General features: G+C 40.2%; 1 protein-coding gene across 7 annotated transcripts in view; it reads left to right on the top strand.

Moving 5' to 3' along the window:
* Positions 1-18,936, top strand: part of dtnbp1b (dystrobrevin binding protein 1b) — a 69,441-nt gene extending 50,505 nt beyond the window's left edge. For 3 of the 7 annotated variants that reach the window (XM_044170698.1, XM_044170702.1, XM_044170699.1), the window contains 3 exons: positions 12,710-12,877; positions 16,695-16,838; positions 17,494-18,936. In XM_044170698.1, the coding sequence (XP_044026633.1) occupies positions 12,710-12,877; positions 16,695-16,838; positions 17,494-17,816 (635 nt within the window). In that variant the 3' untranslated portion in view covers positions 17,817-18,936. Of the gene's footprint in view, positions 1-8,951; positions 9,273-12,709; positions 12,878-13,442; positions 13,521-16,694; positions 16,839-17,493 lie in introns of those variants that run through there. The other 4 variants (XM_044170696.1, XM_044170695.1, XM_044170697.1 and 1 more) reach the window with 4 other exon arrangements.

Genomic DNA, 18,936 nt, shown 5'->3' with positions numbered 1-18,936 from the left:
ATGTAAGCATTTTAATTGTCTCCTGTGGAGCAGGCTCATTTTTTAATCTGTTTCCAGCAGTACAGCATGACATAGATGTGCTATATGTACATATGGGTAAAGCCTTTGTGAAGATAATAAATTGTATCCAGCTCCGCCATAGTTCGATTCCATGTTGTCAGGTGCTTAGAGCCCATTGGCTGAACGCTGATTTATTTGGCAGCCCAAGGATTCTTTTTCTCCCATATTTATCTCTGAGCACAGGGAAGAGTATGGGAAATTTAATTTTTCATTATTCATTAAGACACATTTAATCCCTGTTTGAAAGGATGGGTTTAGCTGCATTTGAATGGCAAATGAAGCAGGACTGGAACTGCAAAATTTTAATTAGCCCAAGAATTCAATTTCCACATATTAGGTAACACCATTTATCACCCATGCCCCAAACATTAGTTACAGTGGGTTCTCAGTATGAAAGTGTATGGTATGTTCGGTATCCTTTATAAGAATCACCATGTGTGCAGCCAGATGCAGTCGGTTAAAATGGCATCATGAAGAGGGTTCACATGGGCAGTACATTTTGTTGGCAAACGAGGAAGTCGTTTTTTTGAGACGATTGTGTAAGGTGCGCAGTTTGACACGCTTGTGAAGAGCTGGGAGACCTTTGAGAACATGTCAACCTCCCCTTTCCTCCTCTCTCTCCTTGATGGATGGACCCTCTATTTGACAATGTACTGTCAGGTGCTGTCAGATTAAACAACCTACTCTCTATCTCTCTGTCTTTCTCTATCACGAGTTATTAAGATACCAGTTCAATGCCACAGAACCATATTAGACAGGAGTATCGTGTGGAATAATTTGCATGTGACTTAAGATCACAAGGCTACTACAGGAAGTGTTTGCTTAAATCATCATCATTGTGACCACAAGGACAGAATCATTCTGTCATCAAGAATTAAGCATGTAACACATAGTCATCTTTTGGAATGCATAAGCATTGCAATTTCACATTTCAGAAAGACTTTGGCCTAATTTCTGAAGATTGAAATACTTACATCCACCTTCTAAACAAAAAGGCTCCACTTCACCATCAGTCTCTGATACACTGATGCACAGTCCAAGTTCACAAAACCCACTTACAGCTCCCGTTGGTTTGGTTGTACAAAGCCACCAACTATTCACTCATCCAAAGTGGAATTTTTATGGGGAGCATAATATATACAACCTTTTATCCTAACCTGAATTCCTGCTTGGTGTTAATGTACATATAACCAGCTAAGGCATAGTCTTGATATGTTCCATACCCTTTATCTCCTTTGCTACTGACCTTTCTAACCATTTGGCTCCTGCTGGTGTAAACTTGTTTCTCCCAGCCTGTCTGTTGTGCGACTGCATGCTAACATACACATGTACTGTATGCTTGAATATACACGTTTCAAAATGCCAGGTGCCTTGCAGCACTGGAAATGTTTTGAGGTAAATGTCAGCTGGCAGTGGGAAGCTAAAAGCTAAAAATATAAAAAATATATTCATATTGCCTCCATAGAGTACATTTGCTACATTCCCCTGTGTTGCCTCTGCTTCAGGCTATTCTACCCGCAATATTTAGATTATGAACTCATTCAGAACAAAACAAACGAGCAGACATGGCATCCCAGAGCTGAAAAGTACAAGTGCATCCGCTCACTGTGTGCCTCTGAAGCAGCAAGACAGTTTGAGCAAAGGTGGTTGAATATCACTCCTTCATCACTGAGTTTTGGTTAAAAAAGGATGAATATCTCATATCATTTGAAATCATAACACAGTTTATATTTCTTCCCTGCTGTGTGAAATCAGATTAAAAGTGGAAAAATAAGAAATGAACCTTGAGATCCGGGATGCAGTTATTATCAACATAATGTGTGGTGACGTGTGTCTGCATTGTTATTCAACTGACTGAGTTACACGGCTTTGTTAGAGCATTTGCAACATTTACACCAGTGAATTTCACTTTCTTAACAAAATCCTTTAAATGATCTGTCAGGTATGTCACAGGGCAGATATTTGGTCAGATTACATTTTCTTTGACTAAAGTTGGCTTGGTCATTTAAGACTCAGGTCATGACTTTATTTTTTCCTCACCTAAGCTGTATTTATTTTCTACCTCATGAGGCCCAAACAGATATTGCTGGTGCTTTGATTACTTTAGAGGCGAAATGCTCTGTTAGCCACCTGGGTTTTCATCAAATCTGGCTTTAAGCTCTTTAGATGATACAGACTGGGGCTGCATTTAAATCCCCTGCAGTGCATTCACAGTAAAATTGCCAGAATCTCCCCAGTGTTCAAGCATCAGCAACATTAGAGCCGAGGGGAGGCCGGGGCAATATAGACAAGCCCAAATGTTTTATCACTGGACTAATAAATGAGGGTCTGATATGGCGGTGAGTCTGAGAACTTTAATGTTTGGGGAAGTGTTAGTTATTCACTAGTAGCACCAATTTCACAGGTTTGTATTATAAATGCTCAACCAGATAACATAATAGAATCACACAAAGTTTTAAGTTGTATAATAAAATATCATTTTAGAAGAGGAGCACAGCACATGTTCATGCTCATCCAAACACACTCACTAAGTTTACTAGCCTCACACTGTGACCTTCACCCCTCTCACATCTAATTGGTACGTTCCTATTCCCACTGTACAGCCTTCTACTGTGAATGGTTGGGCTGCTAGCTGACACCTCTGATTTGCTGCTAGGCGTAGTCGTGACCCATCCACTCTATTTATGTGTGTGTGTGTTTCTGCACACATTGCAGTCTGTCTAAGCAATTTATATCTTTCTATCCATCTGTTCTTTTTGTGTGACTAATTGACAGACCGTAAACCAGGTAAATAACAGTGGCAGCTTGTTGTTTTGGCACATTAGTTAAATGTGTTCATATGTGGAATCAGTCAAAAGGAATTAATCAGATCACTTGGGGCTGTGTAATGGGCTATTACATTTTGTATAGGGTCTCTGAAACTGTATGATATCTTTTAACATATATTAAGTCATAATTTGTAATGAAAAATGTTCATCCTCTGGTGGTGCTCACACTGTGAATGACTTAGCAGATAGAAGCCCTCCCACTGAGCTTTGCTTTACATGTTGGCGTGCAGTTGCCTGGTTACATGTGTAGTTAGCAAAACTGGTTTAATGTGTTTTGACTCCCACTCAAATAAAATGATGACAGAGAAAGGAAGAAAAACCTTGATATATGCAGTCATGAATCATGTGCACCAAGCAAATATTTAACAAGCTGACTTTTTTCTCATACAAGTGCCCACATCTTTATCTTCAAAACACAGCTTCAAGCATAAAGAGAGTTAGTGTTTGAAGTCTAACTAAACATTGCCACTCACAACATAACTCACAATTCCAGACAGATATATGACTCAATAATATTTTATAATCCGTCATATAGATCAGCAGAAGTCACAGTGAATCTAAAACTACTGCAGTATTCTCTGTGTTTTATTGTATTCATTTCCTCTCAATGAGGCCCCTCATTAGATACCCATCATTGACTGCCGCATCACTGCAAACACTCATTTGATTACAAACCAGTGAAAACTAGTTTCTACATGCTTGCCAGCTGTGAATGCTTGGCACATAAAGTAACAATTGTGTTTGTACACCACTACAGTGCCACATTAGAAGGCATAAATTCTCTGTAAATGTTTGAAATGTCTGTCCTGGAGACTTGTGTTTTAGTATGGAGAAGGAGACAACTGAAAATTAGACTTCTGTTCAAAAACTCACTAGATGTATTATAGTAAGCTTTTCTAGGGAATGTATTTTATTTTTGTGGTTATATTTTATATTTATATTTAACACTCACAGCTGGCAAGCACTCACTCTAAGTTAATTTGCACCTCCAATGAAGATGTTATAAGTATGCTGTAAGTAATCGATCCTCATTACAAATACTGATGTCTCTATACACAGTTCCACACAGTTTCAAAGTCATATTCATATTGTGCACAGACTAACACACACACATATATAAACTTTTAAAATATTAAAATACTGAATCTGATGGTAAAATGTTGACAATGACAAGGTTGGGGAAATAAATAAATAACAACCACAAAGAAATCAATTGCCCTCTGTTGTTGAAAGATCAAGGAAAACACACAAACTGTGTGGTAAACTCTGCTGACACCCACGCTGCATGTAGTACACAGTGTAGCCCACTCGGAAACGCAGCCCTCTACTGTATCTTAAATGCTGCAGTTTCCAACACAACTGACAAAGTATTTCAGAAGCAACAGTAATATCTACATAGTCAGTACATACAAATGTTGATGTGTCACAACAGCCACACATATTCTAAATCATATTCTATTCAGTTTTAAACAGAATTTTCCCTGAGTGATAATAGGATGGGCCACACACCTAACAGCCATGTAAATTAGAACAAGTACAGTAAACACTTAAAGCCAGCAGCTAGTGTGGAACATTTTGAGTAACATTTTTTTTTCAATATTGCAGAAAGCCACTGTATAGGTTTTGTTTGTGAAAATGTCACCATATTCAACAAAGACAGAAAGAATTATAGTTTTGGTTTCAATCTTAGATCCCCAAGGCAAGAGTTCTTAAGAAAACAAACTTATACAACAAAGTAGAACAATAACACTGAAGTGCTGGAAGGCTGTCGAAGGCTTAAAATTAGATTTAAAATGTACTAGTGATCTGCAAGACAGCTAATAATACAGTAGCTTAATGATTTTGTCTTTCTTGAGCCAAATATTAATTCGGATGACATCATGTTTTTTTTGTTTTTTTTGAAACTGTAGAAAAGTCCAAACACTCTCTTCCAGTTTCACAGTCATTCGTGAGTGATTGTGTGAGTGCATGAACTTAGCAGCTGATGTTTTGCAGCTTGAAAAGACTGGACAGAAACCTTTTGAAGCTGCTGCAGTTTAACACGCAGAGTGACAACAGACAGGTGTTCGAAAGGAAAGAAGAGATAGACCGTGAAACGAGAACAGTAAAAAGTCCTGTGTATATGTGGGGGAAGTTTGAGCTGTGAATGTGTACTGTGTGTGGTATGTGTGTGTGTTTGTGTGTAAGTGAGCCACAGAGCGTGAGGATGATCGGTTTGAAGATCAGTGTGAAGTCACTGTAAGGCCAGCAGTGTGTGTGTGTGTGTGTGTGTGTGTGTGTGTGTGTCTGAATGCGTATTTGAGTAGCTATATACACATTTACTTTTGACTATCTGCAGCCAATGCAAGTCATTACAAGATAGTACTCAGGTATACAGATAAACGGCAGGATGGTTCATTCTGGAGAATACACTGAACACACTTCAGCCACAATAATATCGCACTCCTCTGTTTTTGTGTGTAATGTGCCTCGTCACCTGTGCATGCTTAAGTGCGTTACATTTGCACACACAGAAAGTTTATCCATTCCCTTTTTATATCATGCATATTTTATCACTTAAAATGCGAGTAATTTTGATGGGTGTGAGTGTGTGTTTGTGCGACAGAGAAAAAGAAGTGATTGTGTATGTGTTATTTACAGCATGGGGCTGCCTGAGAGAGAGAGAGCGAGGCAGACAGAATCTAAAAATACCACGGCTGAGTGAGCAGGGCTTAAGAAGAAGAAGCAGTGGCTGTCTCCACTGTCAAGCCTGCCTCTTGGTCTTCAGGCTGCGCGCTTCTGTCTCAGAATGAAATATTAGGCCTTTATAAGCAAACGGAAACAAATCCATCTGAGACCAGACAGCTAATTTAAAGTGATGGGTAGAACAAGGGGGATTTTATATCAGATATTGAACGTTTGATCTGTTTGGTGAGTTAGTGTGATGTAAAGTGTATGAAACGGCTATAATGACATCGTGGATGGATTGTTTGAGCGTTAATCAAAATAGGAAGAAAAAAATATATAATTTGAGCTCATAAGGCATGAGAAATATAGCCTCAAGCGGCAATTCCAGGGTTCAAGCCAACACAGACCTTTAGAAGTTTAAAGCTGGACCTGGTCAAATGTGGCCTAGACGTGACAAAAGCAGTGAAATCTCCCTTATTTGCATTTTCACAAATAGAATGAAGAAAACATACAATTTCTGAAATTCTGATTCGTGTTATGCCACGCACATTTTGTACACATTTGTAGCGCTCCCTAGCAGTCGATTAGAAGGAAACATTCAGGGTATGTTTCAGGTACTTATGTAGACATATCCTGTAAGTTTTTTGATGATAGGACAAACAATTTCTGATTTGTGTTTTGCCTCTCCCATTTTTTGCATTTGTAGCGGCCCCTAGCGATCGATTTGAATGAATCTTTCAGGGTATGTTTCAGGTACTTATGTGGACATATCCTGTAAGTTTTGTGATGACTGGACTTGTGAGACAAAGTCATTCGGATTTACGGTGTGAGGGGCGTGGCCTGTTCAAAATTTTTGGGCCTTAATTATAGCGCCACCATGTGGCCGACTGGGCTCATATTTCTGTGGAAGCACATGCACATCATTTCCGTTATTGGGCCAAGTTTCGTGTTTCTAGCTCATTCCAGCGCACAGGAATTTATAATTTATACAATAAATAATAATAATAATAATGATAACCCCTAATAACTGAGCAGTTTTATTGTCTTGTCTCGGAGTGGATTCAAGGCAACACAGACCTTTCACAGTGTTTTAAAATGTTGTGACCTCTTCAGCCTTGACTTCAAGGTCACGCCCAGTGGCCATGTCCCTTTCCTCTTGTCATCTCTTTTACCAAGAATAACACATGGATGAAACCGTTTACCCCCTACACATCCTGCATCTCACAATTCATACCACTTCTTATCTCTCTGTGTGCCCCATGTCTAATACTGTCTGCACACACAAGCACCACAAACACTGGCTCTAGTCCTGGGGCCTGAGGCAGGTTTTAAAGGCAAACTGGCCAGCAAGTCCACTGCAGAGTCCTGCCACCTTCAGAAGTTTTCTGATGACTCTGCTGTGGTGAGATGTATCAGCGGTGGTGATGAGACTGAGTACAGGGCTGTGGTGGTGTCTCATGGTGTGAGCAGAACCATCTGCAGCTCAATGCAACAAAGTCTAAGGAGCTGGTTGTGGATCTATGAAGGGCCAAGGCACCAGTGACCCCGGTTTCCATCCAGGGGGTCAGTGTGGATATTGTAGAGGATTACAAGTACCTGGGAGTACACATGGACAATAAACTGGACTGGGCTAAGAACACTCAAGCGCTTTACAGGAAGACCCAGAGCCGCCTCTATTTCCTGAGGAGGCTGAGGTCCTTCAACATCTGCCGGACGGACAATGCTGAGGATGTTTTATGAGTCTGTGGTGGCCAGTGCTATCCTGTATGCTGTTGCATGCTGGGGCAGCAGGTTGAGGATAGCCATCTTGGACAGTGTCTCCCACCCACTCCATGACGTGCTGGTCAAACAAAGGAGTACCTTCCGCGAAAGACTCATCCCCCCAAAATCCACCACAGAGCGCCACAGGAAGTCGTTCCTGCCTGTGGCCATCAAACTCTTTAACTCCTCCCTCTAAGTGTCAGTCTGTATGACCCTAAGTCACTAAAATGGACATTGGATCATTAACATCACTGCAATACTTGAAATAATTGTGCAATATTCTTTGTTTCAGTTTAAAATTCCATATTTATTGATCTTTATTCATACTTCTCTTACTGCTGTGCAATATCCACTGTCTCATAATCATCTTAATAAGCTACACTTAACTTGACAGTACTCATTATTGCACTATTACTTATATTATTACATTGTATTTTACCATACATACTAATCAACCTCTAAATCCATTTTGGTACTTAAACTTATTTTAGCTTTTATACCTATATCCACCTTGTACATAATTGATCTTACCTGTATTATAGCGTATTATATTTTCATTTGCTTAGTACTTCTATTCCTCTATTCCCAAGTGTTCATCGACGTGATAGTCAGCAGCTGTAGCGAAAGAGTTTCCCTCGGGATCAATAAAGTATTTCTGATTCTGATTTCTGATTCTCTGATTCTGATTCTGACACTTTCATCCATCTACCCGTCCGTCCATTCAGTTGTCCACCAAGGCTTCAAACATAACCTTCTCTCCATTGGCAAAGCCTATGGCGGCACCTGATATGTGAAGTGCACTACAAAGTGTAAATGACTGTGGACCGACTCAGTGGAGACTTGAATTGGCTGTTGATGACTCATAAAAAGATATATTTCCGTTTTGAAAAGGGGGCTGTTAGTGTTACTTGTTATTTACGGTCACATAAATGGAGTCTGTCAGTGCTCTAACTCAATATTCTTTATACCTTACTAAACTAAATTCTGAAAGAGCTCTAATTAAGATTAGTGCTTTAAAAAGGCTCCTCTTGAAAAGGAGTCTTGACTGTCCTCGAAGAAATAAAATTTGTTCCTTTTGCAAGTGAGCCCAAATTAGCATTGCCTGTACAAAAGAGATGTGGTGACCAAGTTTGTATGATGAACACTTAACACTAAGATTTGCATTTTTGCTCTGTGTGCCAAGCTGTGAGAAAATGACTCCATTTAGTCAAATCTAAAGCTAGAGTTGAATCCTAAAGCCTTGAATTGCCCTTGATGGCATGTTTCCTCTCTACTTTTCAGCTGCAGTTCGTAGCTACTTCTCTCACTATACAATAGCTGCAAATAAAGGTTTGGTCTCTGCGCTTCTATATATGGACACACATTTACATGCCGCATAAAAGAACATTCACAGTTTCAGTCACAGACACAAACTCACACACTTGTAAACACAAAGCAAATGCAATACAGACAGCATGTTTATGAGAGAGTAAATAGTGAAGTTCATCAGCAGGTAAATGGTTCTCTGCTTGTTTATTATGTCTGTATATGAAATGGGTATACACACTTGCATGTGAGCAAGCAACCACACAAATGTGCACACCCTGACATACCATGCCTTTTCCTGTGGCTTCTGCTTCCTACGTTTGTAGAGCACATACCAGATGTTTTTTCTACTGCTGAAAACAGATACGAGTGTAATTACATTTAAAGTCTCATTTCATATTGACCCATCTGCACAAATAGCCATCTGAACAAGCAGAACAAGATTATTTAATTTCATTTATGTTCTTTTTTTATTTCCCCTGGGTTTTGGGTCACACAGTGGAGAGGTAAGGAGAGCAGACAACACTTTGTGAGTACACGGTGTGCTTACAATTAGAAGAAACAGCCTGTGAGGAGACATTATCACTTTTTTGGCCTGCATGATGATTGCGGGAACAGACGCACCAAGTAACACTGCAAGTGCAAACTCAGGTAGTACACCAGAATTTCAATTCATGTGTTTTCAGTTGAAAATATTTCATTTTCATTTTGAAAAGCAAAAGTATTACAGGAAATTCATTGCTAGAGACTTTGTGACATATTGATTTTGTCTTTTTTTCGTGTTCATTTCAGAAGAGGTGGTTCGGTTTTAGATTGGAGGAGCTATTCTACACGAGTGCCATTTAAAAACACTTGTAATTGAATAAAATGATGTCATTTCAGTGGACATCATCGGCTGCGACTAACTTAATGCAAAAGCCTTAGCTCCTATGAATCATCAACAGATGTGTATATCTGTGTGAACGCGCATTCAACATTGTACATAATGAATCATGTCGTACAAGTGTGTAATAGACTGTTTTGTGAGACTGTGTGAGCATTTACATGAATCTGAAGGTATGTCTGTACAACTGTATAAAACAGTATGTGCAGCACAGCCTGTGAGGGTAGAATTTGTTTGACTTAAAGACTTGCGCTCTTACACTAAAGTCATCAGCGCAAACTTAATCCTGCGGGCTAAATATGAGTGAGAGCTAAAAATAGTCCTCGTAGCTACAGTAATGTGCGTAGCAGGATATGGTTGCCTGGTAGATGATGATGAAGAAAAGACCAAGAAGCAGAAGGGGGAGGAAGGGGAGATTTGTAAGAAAAGATGTAGCATAAGAAGAAAAATTTATATGACAGGTGGTTTTATGTTCTAAAGCCTGGAAAGATTAAAAAAAAATTTATAATATATATATAAACCATCATTATGTATGCTTAATGTCTTGCTTAGGTTAAGAAGCTTTATGGTTCGATAATAATGTGGCATTTGGGATACATTTGAAATCCCTGATGTTTTGTTCATATTTGTTTTATATTTAAACTGTTTGTTTGTAGATTTGATGGAGAAAGGAAGGACGGGTTTAGACATTGAGACTAACAGACAGACAAAGAGATCGGTACATACTCAGTTGGTACATAGATGGTCTAAATAAATAGACAGCTCAGGCTAATAATGGATTGAGAATTTGATTAGAGACAGTTAAAAGGACATGATCCAGTTCTATCATAAATGCTGTCTGTTTGCAAACCCTAATTCTAACTAAACGCACTGCCCTCTTTCTCCCTCACTCCCTCTCCATCCCCTGTTACTAACCCCACACAATGCTTGACAAACCGAACAAAGCTTCCCTCAGGCCCCTAATCTAATAGAGCAGTCTCTACAAGATATCCACACACACACACCAGCCAACAGAGAGGGTAGGACAGAGTCAGGAGGGAATGATGAGGGAGTGATTGAGAAAAAAGACGGGGAGTCAGATAAAGGAGATAAATTGGACGCATAGTGAGAAATGACAGAGAGACAGAGCTTTTCTTTTCCAAGTCTCGAAGGGCTGTTGGTGTGATGTTTATCATGAGTGAGCTCTGGTGGCACCTCATTGTTCCCTTCTTTGTGTCCATCTGCTGCAAGCTCCTTTAGGGCCCAGCCTATTTTATCAGGACTCTGGTCTGTGTGAGGGTCTCCGCTCTGATCCTTGCTGGTGAGTTAACACTCCTGAAGCAGTGTATTGATTTTGGGGGGCTGGTGTACACAGAGGAAAGACAGAGAATGGTGCAGAGCTGTATAAGATGTAAACGCAAACATACGGAGTTAATGTTCAATTCGCACCAGACAGCTGACCAACCACTGACCTGTGTGTGTGGCTCTGTCCTCTGTTAGTCTGCGAACATCTTTGGCCCTTTTTCAGCTGATTGTGTACTGACATGTCGCTGGTATTTTTTGATTTTGTTTTTATTATCAAATAAGGAAATGCAGTTTCTCCTTCTCAATCTTCGCCATCACTTTTGGCCTGTTTCTTGCTCAGCTGCTCAAGTATAAAGTTTGAATAGTCTGTTTTCTATGCTTCACGTTTTCTACGGTTTTCATCTGGAAACCCAGTATTTCTTGTCATTGTGTCAGTAGTAACATATATTTAATTCTGCGTGAGCAGTATGTCACAATTGAACAGCGTGCAGCTCTCAAGGAATACCTTTTGTTACAGAAAATGCTGCAAATCGACTCATAATGGCCATGGTGGCAAACCCAGACATTTGAGTAATTCTATACAGACTTATATTAAATTTTGAACAGTGAAAGACAGGATGCAACATTACTGATTCATTTTGCTAAGGACAGTTGATGTCTAATAGAGAAAATGAACAGATGTAAATTCAAAATGGCAAGGCATCTTTTTAACCCATCATTCCCTAAATTGGATGTTTGTTTTGTTTTTTTGTCCATAATAAACCAGGATCAAAGATGTGGGACACATCAGACATTTTATATGTAGTGGCCTGGCTCTTGCCACAGTAGTTAGTGTCAGCGAGTCTTATATAATGCTGCCGTCTATCAGAAGAAGACAAGAGAACTAAAGAGACAGCCTGTCAGAGACTCTAGGCTGCAGCCGTGCCCACACACACACACACACACACATACACACACAGCCTTTCCTCTCCTGCCCTGTCAACACAGACTGCCCAGATGTCTTAAATTGCCAGGACAGGGCCAAGTGCGCTGTTCAGGCCAATCACAGTCTGCCCCAGAGTCCTGCGAGGACCAATCAGAATCCAATAAATACCTTGTCAAGGCAACATACATTGAAGAATCACTGTTCAGCATGTTAAATCATCTCCTTATTTTTATATCCTACCAATTGATGTTTCGCTGAAATTTTGCAGTATCTAACAGACCCTTTTAGCCTAACCCCTAATGTGTGTCCAACTCAGTGACTAAATAATAACTGAATGACCTTGTAATCTTTAAATTCAAGAAAGAATACAACGAACACAAGCAGTCATTTGTTTTCCTTGACAGCAGTGATGAACCTCCCCTATAATGCCACAGCATGACTGAGGATACAGACAGCAGGAGATGAGTCTTGGTTTACTGAAGTGTGTGCAGCAGAGGGGGTTGCATGCGTGAGACTTCAGTGATTGTGGTCCCTCCTGTGCAACTCACAGGAGACAGAGTATTGAGTTGCTGAGGATGGGGTGAATCGCAGAATATGTGAATGCTGTGGAGCGCTGAGCTCTACATCTTTCTGCTTCAGTAAAGATTGTCCCCAGCCTGATTTCTATCTGCCATGGCGCTCATTTGTTTCAGATCAAAGAGTTTTGGTCAGAGAACTTTGTAAAGAAGTAAGTTAAGTTTTAACTGTATTCTAAAAGGAGGTGATGTTTTCCCCTTTTTGAATGTCTGTTGCAGACAAGACAGAAATATTATGAATGGATTTCCATGAAATTTAGTGGACAGCAAGTAGACCTTGAGTCAAGTAAAAATTTACAAGATTTTGGTGGTTTGAGGTTTGCACTCTTTGCGTGCTTTCTAGTTTTCCATGTTTTCGTCTCATGTCCAGCTACTGACTAACTGCAAACTTTAAAAACTTTCATCTCTCTTTTTTTCCTAGTGGAGCTAGACGCGGAGCATGCACAGAGAGTCCCTGGGGCAGAACAGGGAGGGGTCCCACCCCCGCAGGTCAAGCTGAAAGAGAGGCAGAAGTTCTTTGAGGAGGCCTTCCAGCAAGACATGGAGCAGTACCTGTCTACTGGCTATCTGCAGATCGCTGAGAGGAGAGGTGAGGTCAGAAGCTCTTCACAGATGCCACAGTCATGAAATTTAGCATTTCTTGTGGTCTGAGGCCTGCAAAGGAAAAAGGAAAATGTTGAGGAGTTGAGGTTTAGGTTGTGGCGTTTGTAACTCATTCGAGGGTGAATGCAAAGCCATCCAGCCTTCAAATGAATTAATTCCAGAGTCCTGATACCATCAGCCGAAACCTTCACACTTCAACTGCATATCACAAGACTGAGCCATAATAGCTTTCTGCAGCGAGGCTCCACACTCTGAGTGCCTGTCGCTAAACACACAAGTAGACTTTACTTTGAAAAATGCCACTGCACCATATAAATGTAGTCTTCCACTGGGATTGTAATAGAATCCTGCTGCAGTTTACCCTATGTATTACTGCCAAAAGCCTGTGCTAAAATACCCAAAGGATGTGTTGAAATGAGGGACTGCATGAGATATGCACCCTGCACTGAAAGATGTATTGGACTCTACTGGCACTGAGTTTGTAATGTGATTTTTCTTCTTCTTTTACTCATCTGTCCTGCTCCCTTAATCCTCTGGAAATGGCTTATTAGAGAGGATTGTGGAGCAGCAAGGAAGGAGGAGAGATGGAGCGAAAGGAAAGAGACTTAAGGAGAGGAGAGGGAGAGAATGTGAGAGACTTTGTTTTCACTGTCACGCAAAACTGCTTTTTTTTTTCATCAATGCTGTGTTTTTCTTAATGGACCTCCATGACAAAAACAATCACCAAAGCCAGGCTTGAGGTGGAGTGAGTGAAAAATTCACAGCTTATTATCCAAAGACTAGTCAGAATCCTTTGCAGTCTACATTCATTCATGCTAAAAAGACAGAGATGTTTACATTCAGACTTCGCACTTCAAATTATGTGATTCACAGTACAAAGGCAAGCAAGTGGGCTGCTCAACAGAAATGCACGGCAGCCGAATTAGAATCAACCAGCCATAATTACTATAAGAATATCTGTAATCAGTTACAGTGGAGGCTCACATCATAATTCTGGTGAAACACATCTGAAAATAAGGCTACGGTGTGAGAGCTGAATAATACACAGCACATTGCGACTCATTATCCTTCACGCAGCCACAAATCCCTACAGCAGGGCGGCGCCACTGAAGAGGGAGGAGAGATACAGAGAATAAACTGAAAGGAGATATTCAAGAAAAAGAGAGAAAGGGCTGCTGATGTCATAAGCCACTGAGCCATCAAAAAGCAGTCTCAAGTTTCTTACACACACACACACTCTCTGCAATCTCACTGCAGGCAAATACAGTCTTTCCCAGCAGGGGAACCTTTTAGGCAAGGTCACACTAGGTCTAAAAGAAGAACATGTTAGAGGCAGTCACATGGAAAGGATGTTCTCAATGCAGTGCTTTCTGGAGCAAGACATAGCCGTAGTGTTCAAGTGTATATGTGTTTGTGTGTGTGCGTGTGCACATTTGTTGTTGTTTGTATTTTTGTTCATGTGCAGGAAAGACGGCTCCATTTGGGGCTGAAAACTGAATCAACATCCTCCATACTACATTTTATGAGGCTGAATAGCTGCTATGTGGTGGTAATTGCATAGCTGACAGGCGAGATATGGAAATGCACATGAGAAGAGGATGCATACTACGAATTCATTAGCGAGCATTAGACTTCAGTTCCTCTAAGATGTGTCACAGAAAACACCACTGCTGTCTCCACAGAGAAAGAGAGAGAGGAAAACGTCTATATAACTGGATTGGTGTATAAAATGTGGAATGATGTTTTTGTATGTCTGTACGTTTAAATAATACACATCTCCATTTGTGTATGTGTGGATACGGATTAAATTAATCCGGGTTTGTGTGTTTATACATCAGAATCAGTTTGTATAATGTACATTTGTGGACATTCCGATGAATTGCCAAAGTTGAGTGATCTGAAAATATGACACTCACTTGTGTGTCTGTGTGTGATCTTTTGTAAGTGTGTTGCTATTTAAAGGACGGGGAGACTTTTAGGGCAGTCTTAATGGGAAATAACATTCCCCTTCTTTATCTCTTTCTTCACTCTTCTGCTCTCCCTCCCTGTGCCGCCCTCCTCTGCTCTCCTCATTTCCTTGAGGTACAGTAGCCAATGGCATCTTCTCTCACTGCTCTGTGCTGACCAATCGTCTCCCTTCTTCCTCACAACTCTGCCCCCCATCCCCATCCCCATCCCCACAGTGCACTGACTGGCTGTTTGTGACGCATGCAGCACATCATGACATTGAACAGGGGAGGGTTGTACCCCTGCAAGGTGGTGAATCCAGGACTGTAGTAGTTAGCGTATTGGTTGGTGTGTAAGATGAGTTTCCAATGATTTTGTTGTATACTGCTTATTTATTTATTTATTTATACGGTAAATCTTTACTATATTGCCCCATTGCATGTCAGAAGAATTATGTGGCCAATATAGAATCAACCACAATGCAATTACCGTTATGTTGAATTAAAAGTTCAGTCTGTATGGCTTTCATCTGTTTAACGTATTGTATTGTCCACTTTCCTTACTTAATGTACCTTCAATGGACATTGCATTATGTGGCCAGATCAATCTTTGATTTTGTTGTACATTAATTTCACTTTGAGGTGTTTTACCCAGCCCTGAAATATAAATGTGGCTACCATGAGGATTATTACTATTCACTTCTTAAGGTTGATCCCAATTACTTCAGGCTCTTTGTTTCTGAGCCACTGAAAAATAAAGGATAGGTTCCCGTTTTTTCAAGTCTGTCTTAAAACAATGCACATGCCATTATGTACATCGAAAGAGATATTGTTTGCTGCAATTATTCCTCCTCTCCATACTGGCCGTGAAACTATCCCTTCCTAATGCAGTAGCAATGTAAGTGATAGGGAAGTCCACAGTCCTCGTTCTGTGCAAAAATGTATTTAAAATATTAGCCAAAGTTAATATGAAGCTTCAGAAGTCTAAGTTAGTCGAATCAAGTCATTATCTCCCAAAGTTATAGTCTTTTTTTAAGTGTGGAAGCCTGTCCTTGTGTTAGTAGCAGCTCAGCAAGAAAACACAAAGAGGGAATTTCATACAAAAATGACTGAGCTTCAGCTGAACTTATAAATGCATTTTTGTGCAAAACAAGGACTATGGACTTTGTCCCACATCACTTACATTGCTATTGCATTAGGAAGGGATAGTTTCACGGCTAGTATGGAGAGGAGGAATAATTGCAGCAAACAATATCTCTTTCGATGTACATATGGGCATGTGCATTGTTTTAAGACTTGAAAAACGGGAACCTATCCTTTATTTTTCAATGGCTCAGAAGCAAAAAGCCTCCTGAAAGAGAATGTACACATCCACTTTTTACCAGTTGAAGTAATTGGGATCAACCTTAAGAAGTGAATAGTAATAATTACCTTCAAGTGCTTCAAGGAGGGATCCCACTATGAATCGGAGGAAGGGTTACAGCGACCAATTACTCTTACAATGTACATAAGGGCATGCAATGTATTAAGATAAACTTGAAAACGTGAACCTATCCTTTAATGATATTGTAGGTGTTGTTTGTTGCCTTCATATACAGCTTCATACATACATTGACACCTGCCAATCCATTATTTGTGGTTTAATCATAAGATAAACAAATTATTCTGTGAACACAAGCGTACCCATTTCAAATGCCATCCAGCTTGAATGTGCTCCCATTTGCTTCTGCTTGGCAAATTTTGGAATAAAAATAAACTCAAAGTGCCTCTCTTCCTTGACTCAACCCCTTGCTGCTGCCCTCTTAATGTGTTAACCTTGTGTGAGGTTAATATCTTGCTGTCCCGTGTCGTGTCCAGGGCCAATAGGAAGCATGTCGTCCATGGAGGTGAACGTGGACATGCTGGAGCAGATGGATCTGATGGACATGTCTGACCACGAAGCCCTGGATGTGTTTCTGCACTCTGGGGGAGAGGACAACAGTGCTGCCTCGCCTGGCACAGGTAGGTGGCCATAAACACGCACACACACACATATAAAATATGTGTACCTAAACTAAATACACTAAATTCATTTAAACTGTAATAATTCAACACTTAATTACTGAAGTGAAATAACTTTGTATAGCTAATCCATATCAAAGAATTCGCTGAAGCAGAAATATGTGACTAAGAAGATTGACAAGGACAATGTTTAGGCATGATGCACCAACACCATCTGTCCACATCTGCTTGGGAAAATTCTTGTCACAGTGAACAACCTACAGCATCTATCTGACAGCTCGTCTAAAAATTATTTGATGCAAGTAAATCTCTGGTACATTTTATATGTCTGTAGGCGATGGAGCCAAATCGTTTAAACAAAACCTATGAAGTCATTCCCACAACTAGAACAGTGCCCTCCTTTTATTTGCAGCTGTCAGAATAAGCAAGCAAATAAATAATTAATAATAATAATAAATAATAGAATTGTTTGGGTTTAATTTTTAAGAGTAAACGGTGCGTTGTACAAACACTGAAAGGAGGTTGTCACCAATTGGATCTGATGGTACCACTGCAGCATTATTTATCCACCTGCCTACCACCTTCCCAACTTATACTGGTATGTATCTTTTTAAACAAAGTCTGAAGTCATCTAAGTGACTCCTCTTTCTCCCAGGTCCAGATGTCGAGTCCTTCACCACAGAGATCAGTCTCCAGGTTCCCACCAAGGCTGAGCTACGCCACAAGCTTTCTTCCCTTTCATCCACCTGCACCGACTCAGCCAGCCAGGACACAGAGGCTGGGGAGGAGGATGAAGACGAGGAGGAGGAGGAGCCTGAGCAAAGAGGAGGCGTCGGAGGATCAGGGGGAGGAGGAAGGAGGAGAATGGCCCCCGTGGTGGTGACACTGGATGAAGAGGAGGTGCACCCCGATACAGCGTTGGTGGACCAAGAGGACCAGACCAGCAAAGACTGTGACGAGGGCAGGCCGAAGGTTTGAGGAGAGATGGACTGGATTTAAACACAAACACACAGAGCTGAGAAATCAAACTCGGATATATAACAATATTGGCTTCCTTCTCAAATTCCTTTCATACTGAAGAAAAAACATATGAAAGAAAATACACTGAGGTTGCACTAACTGCCACATGTCCTTGCCTTAAAAGAGCACTGATGTGAGTTTTCAATTCTAATTAAATCCTGTAAAATCAGTTTGAGTTACCTTTAGCATAATAGCATTGAATGACAGAGAAGTATACACTAAAGTAATATGTGTGTCCCTTTTGCAGTTCTTTGTTCTTGTGCTCCATGCTAACACTTAAGCATTCATTATGCTGACAGACTGCAGCTGTTGAGCATTAATATATATGTTGGAGATTGGTGAAACTTTTTCAGAATATAATTATATTTGTACCAAATACTTGCCAAAAGTAAAAGGCTATCACCAGATCTGTCAGGTTTATGACATTTTATTTTTAAAACTTACTGCAGTTTTTAATTACTAAAAGTTTAGACTGTATGTTGTCATGCAAAAAATGGAGGGGGGGTGAATTTACCCTATTAATATAGCAAATGCTAAATAATTAGCACAGAGCACTTGACAAATGGTCTGCAGCGGGCACATGGATGAAATTTTCATGACTTTATGGATAAGCTGAACCCCCAAAGCTTGTTGTATTTCTTTAACTGGTTCATAAGCTAGATTCTGCAATATTTTAAAAGTAAACTACTAATTAGATAATACTTTTGTGCAATTGGCTTTGATAAACATGGCATAAAAACTGGCAGTGGGTTATATTGCATAGTAGCTGACAGACTGGTGGAGTTCAGGTACCAGGATATCAATGATTTAAAACACACACACACACACTCAGGAGAGTTACCCATTGCCATTCCTTTAACAAAGAATATTTGGGTGAACTTCTCCTTTTGAACGAGGACCAAATCCCTATTTGGACTGTGTGCTATGCACTGGACAACACCCAGAAGGTTTAACTATATCTGTACCCAGATTTTTGCACAGAAATGTTGACATTTGTGCGATGTGACAGCATTACTCGTTCCTTTCTTTTCCCCTGCCTACAATTTCTGACTTGTTGGTAATAAATGTTTCCCCCCTA

Source organism: Siniperca chuatsi, linkage group LG17 (genome assembly GCF_020085105.1).
Source record: "Siniperca chuatsi isolate FFG_IHB_CAS linkage group LG17, ASM2008510v1, whole genome shotgun sequence".
Lineage (NCBI taxonomy): Eukaryota > Metazoa > Chordata > Actinopteri > Centrarchiformes > Sinipercidae > Siniperca > Siniperca chuatsi.
The sequence above is the reverse complement of the archived record's forward strand: the minus strand, read 5'-3'. Positions and strand labels throughout refer to the sequence as shown.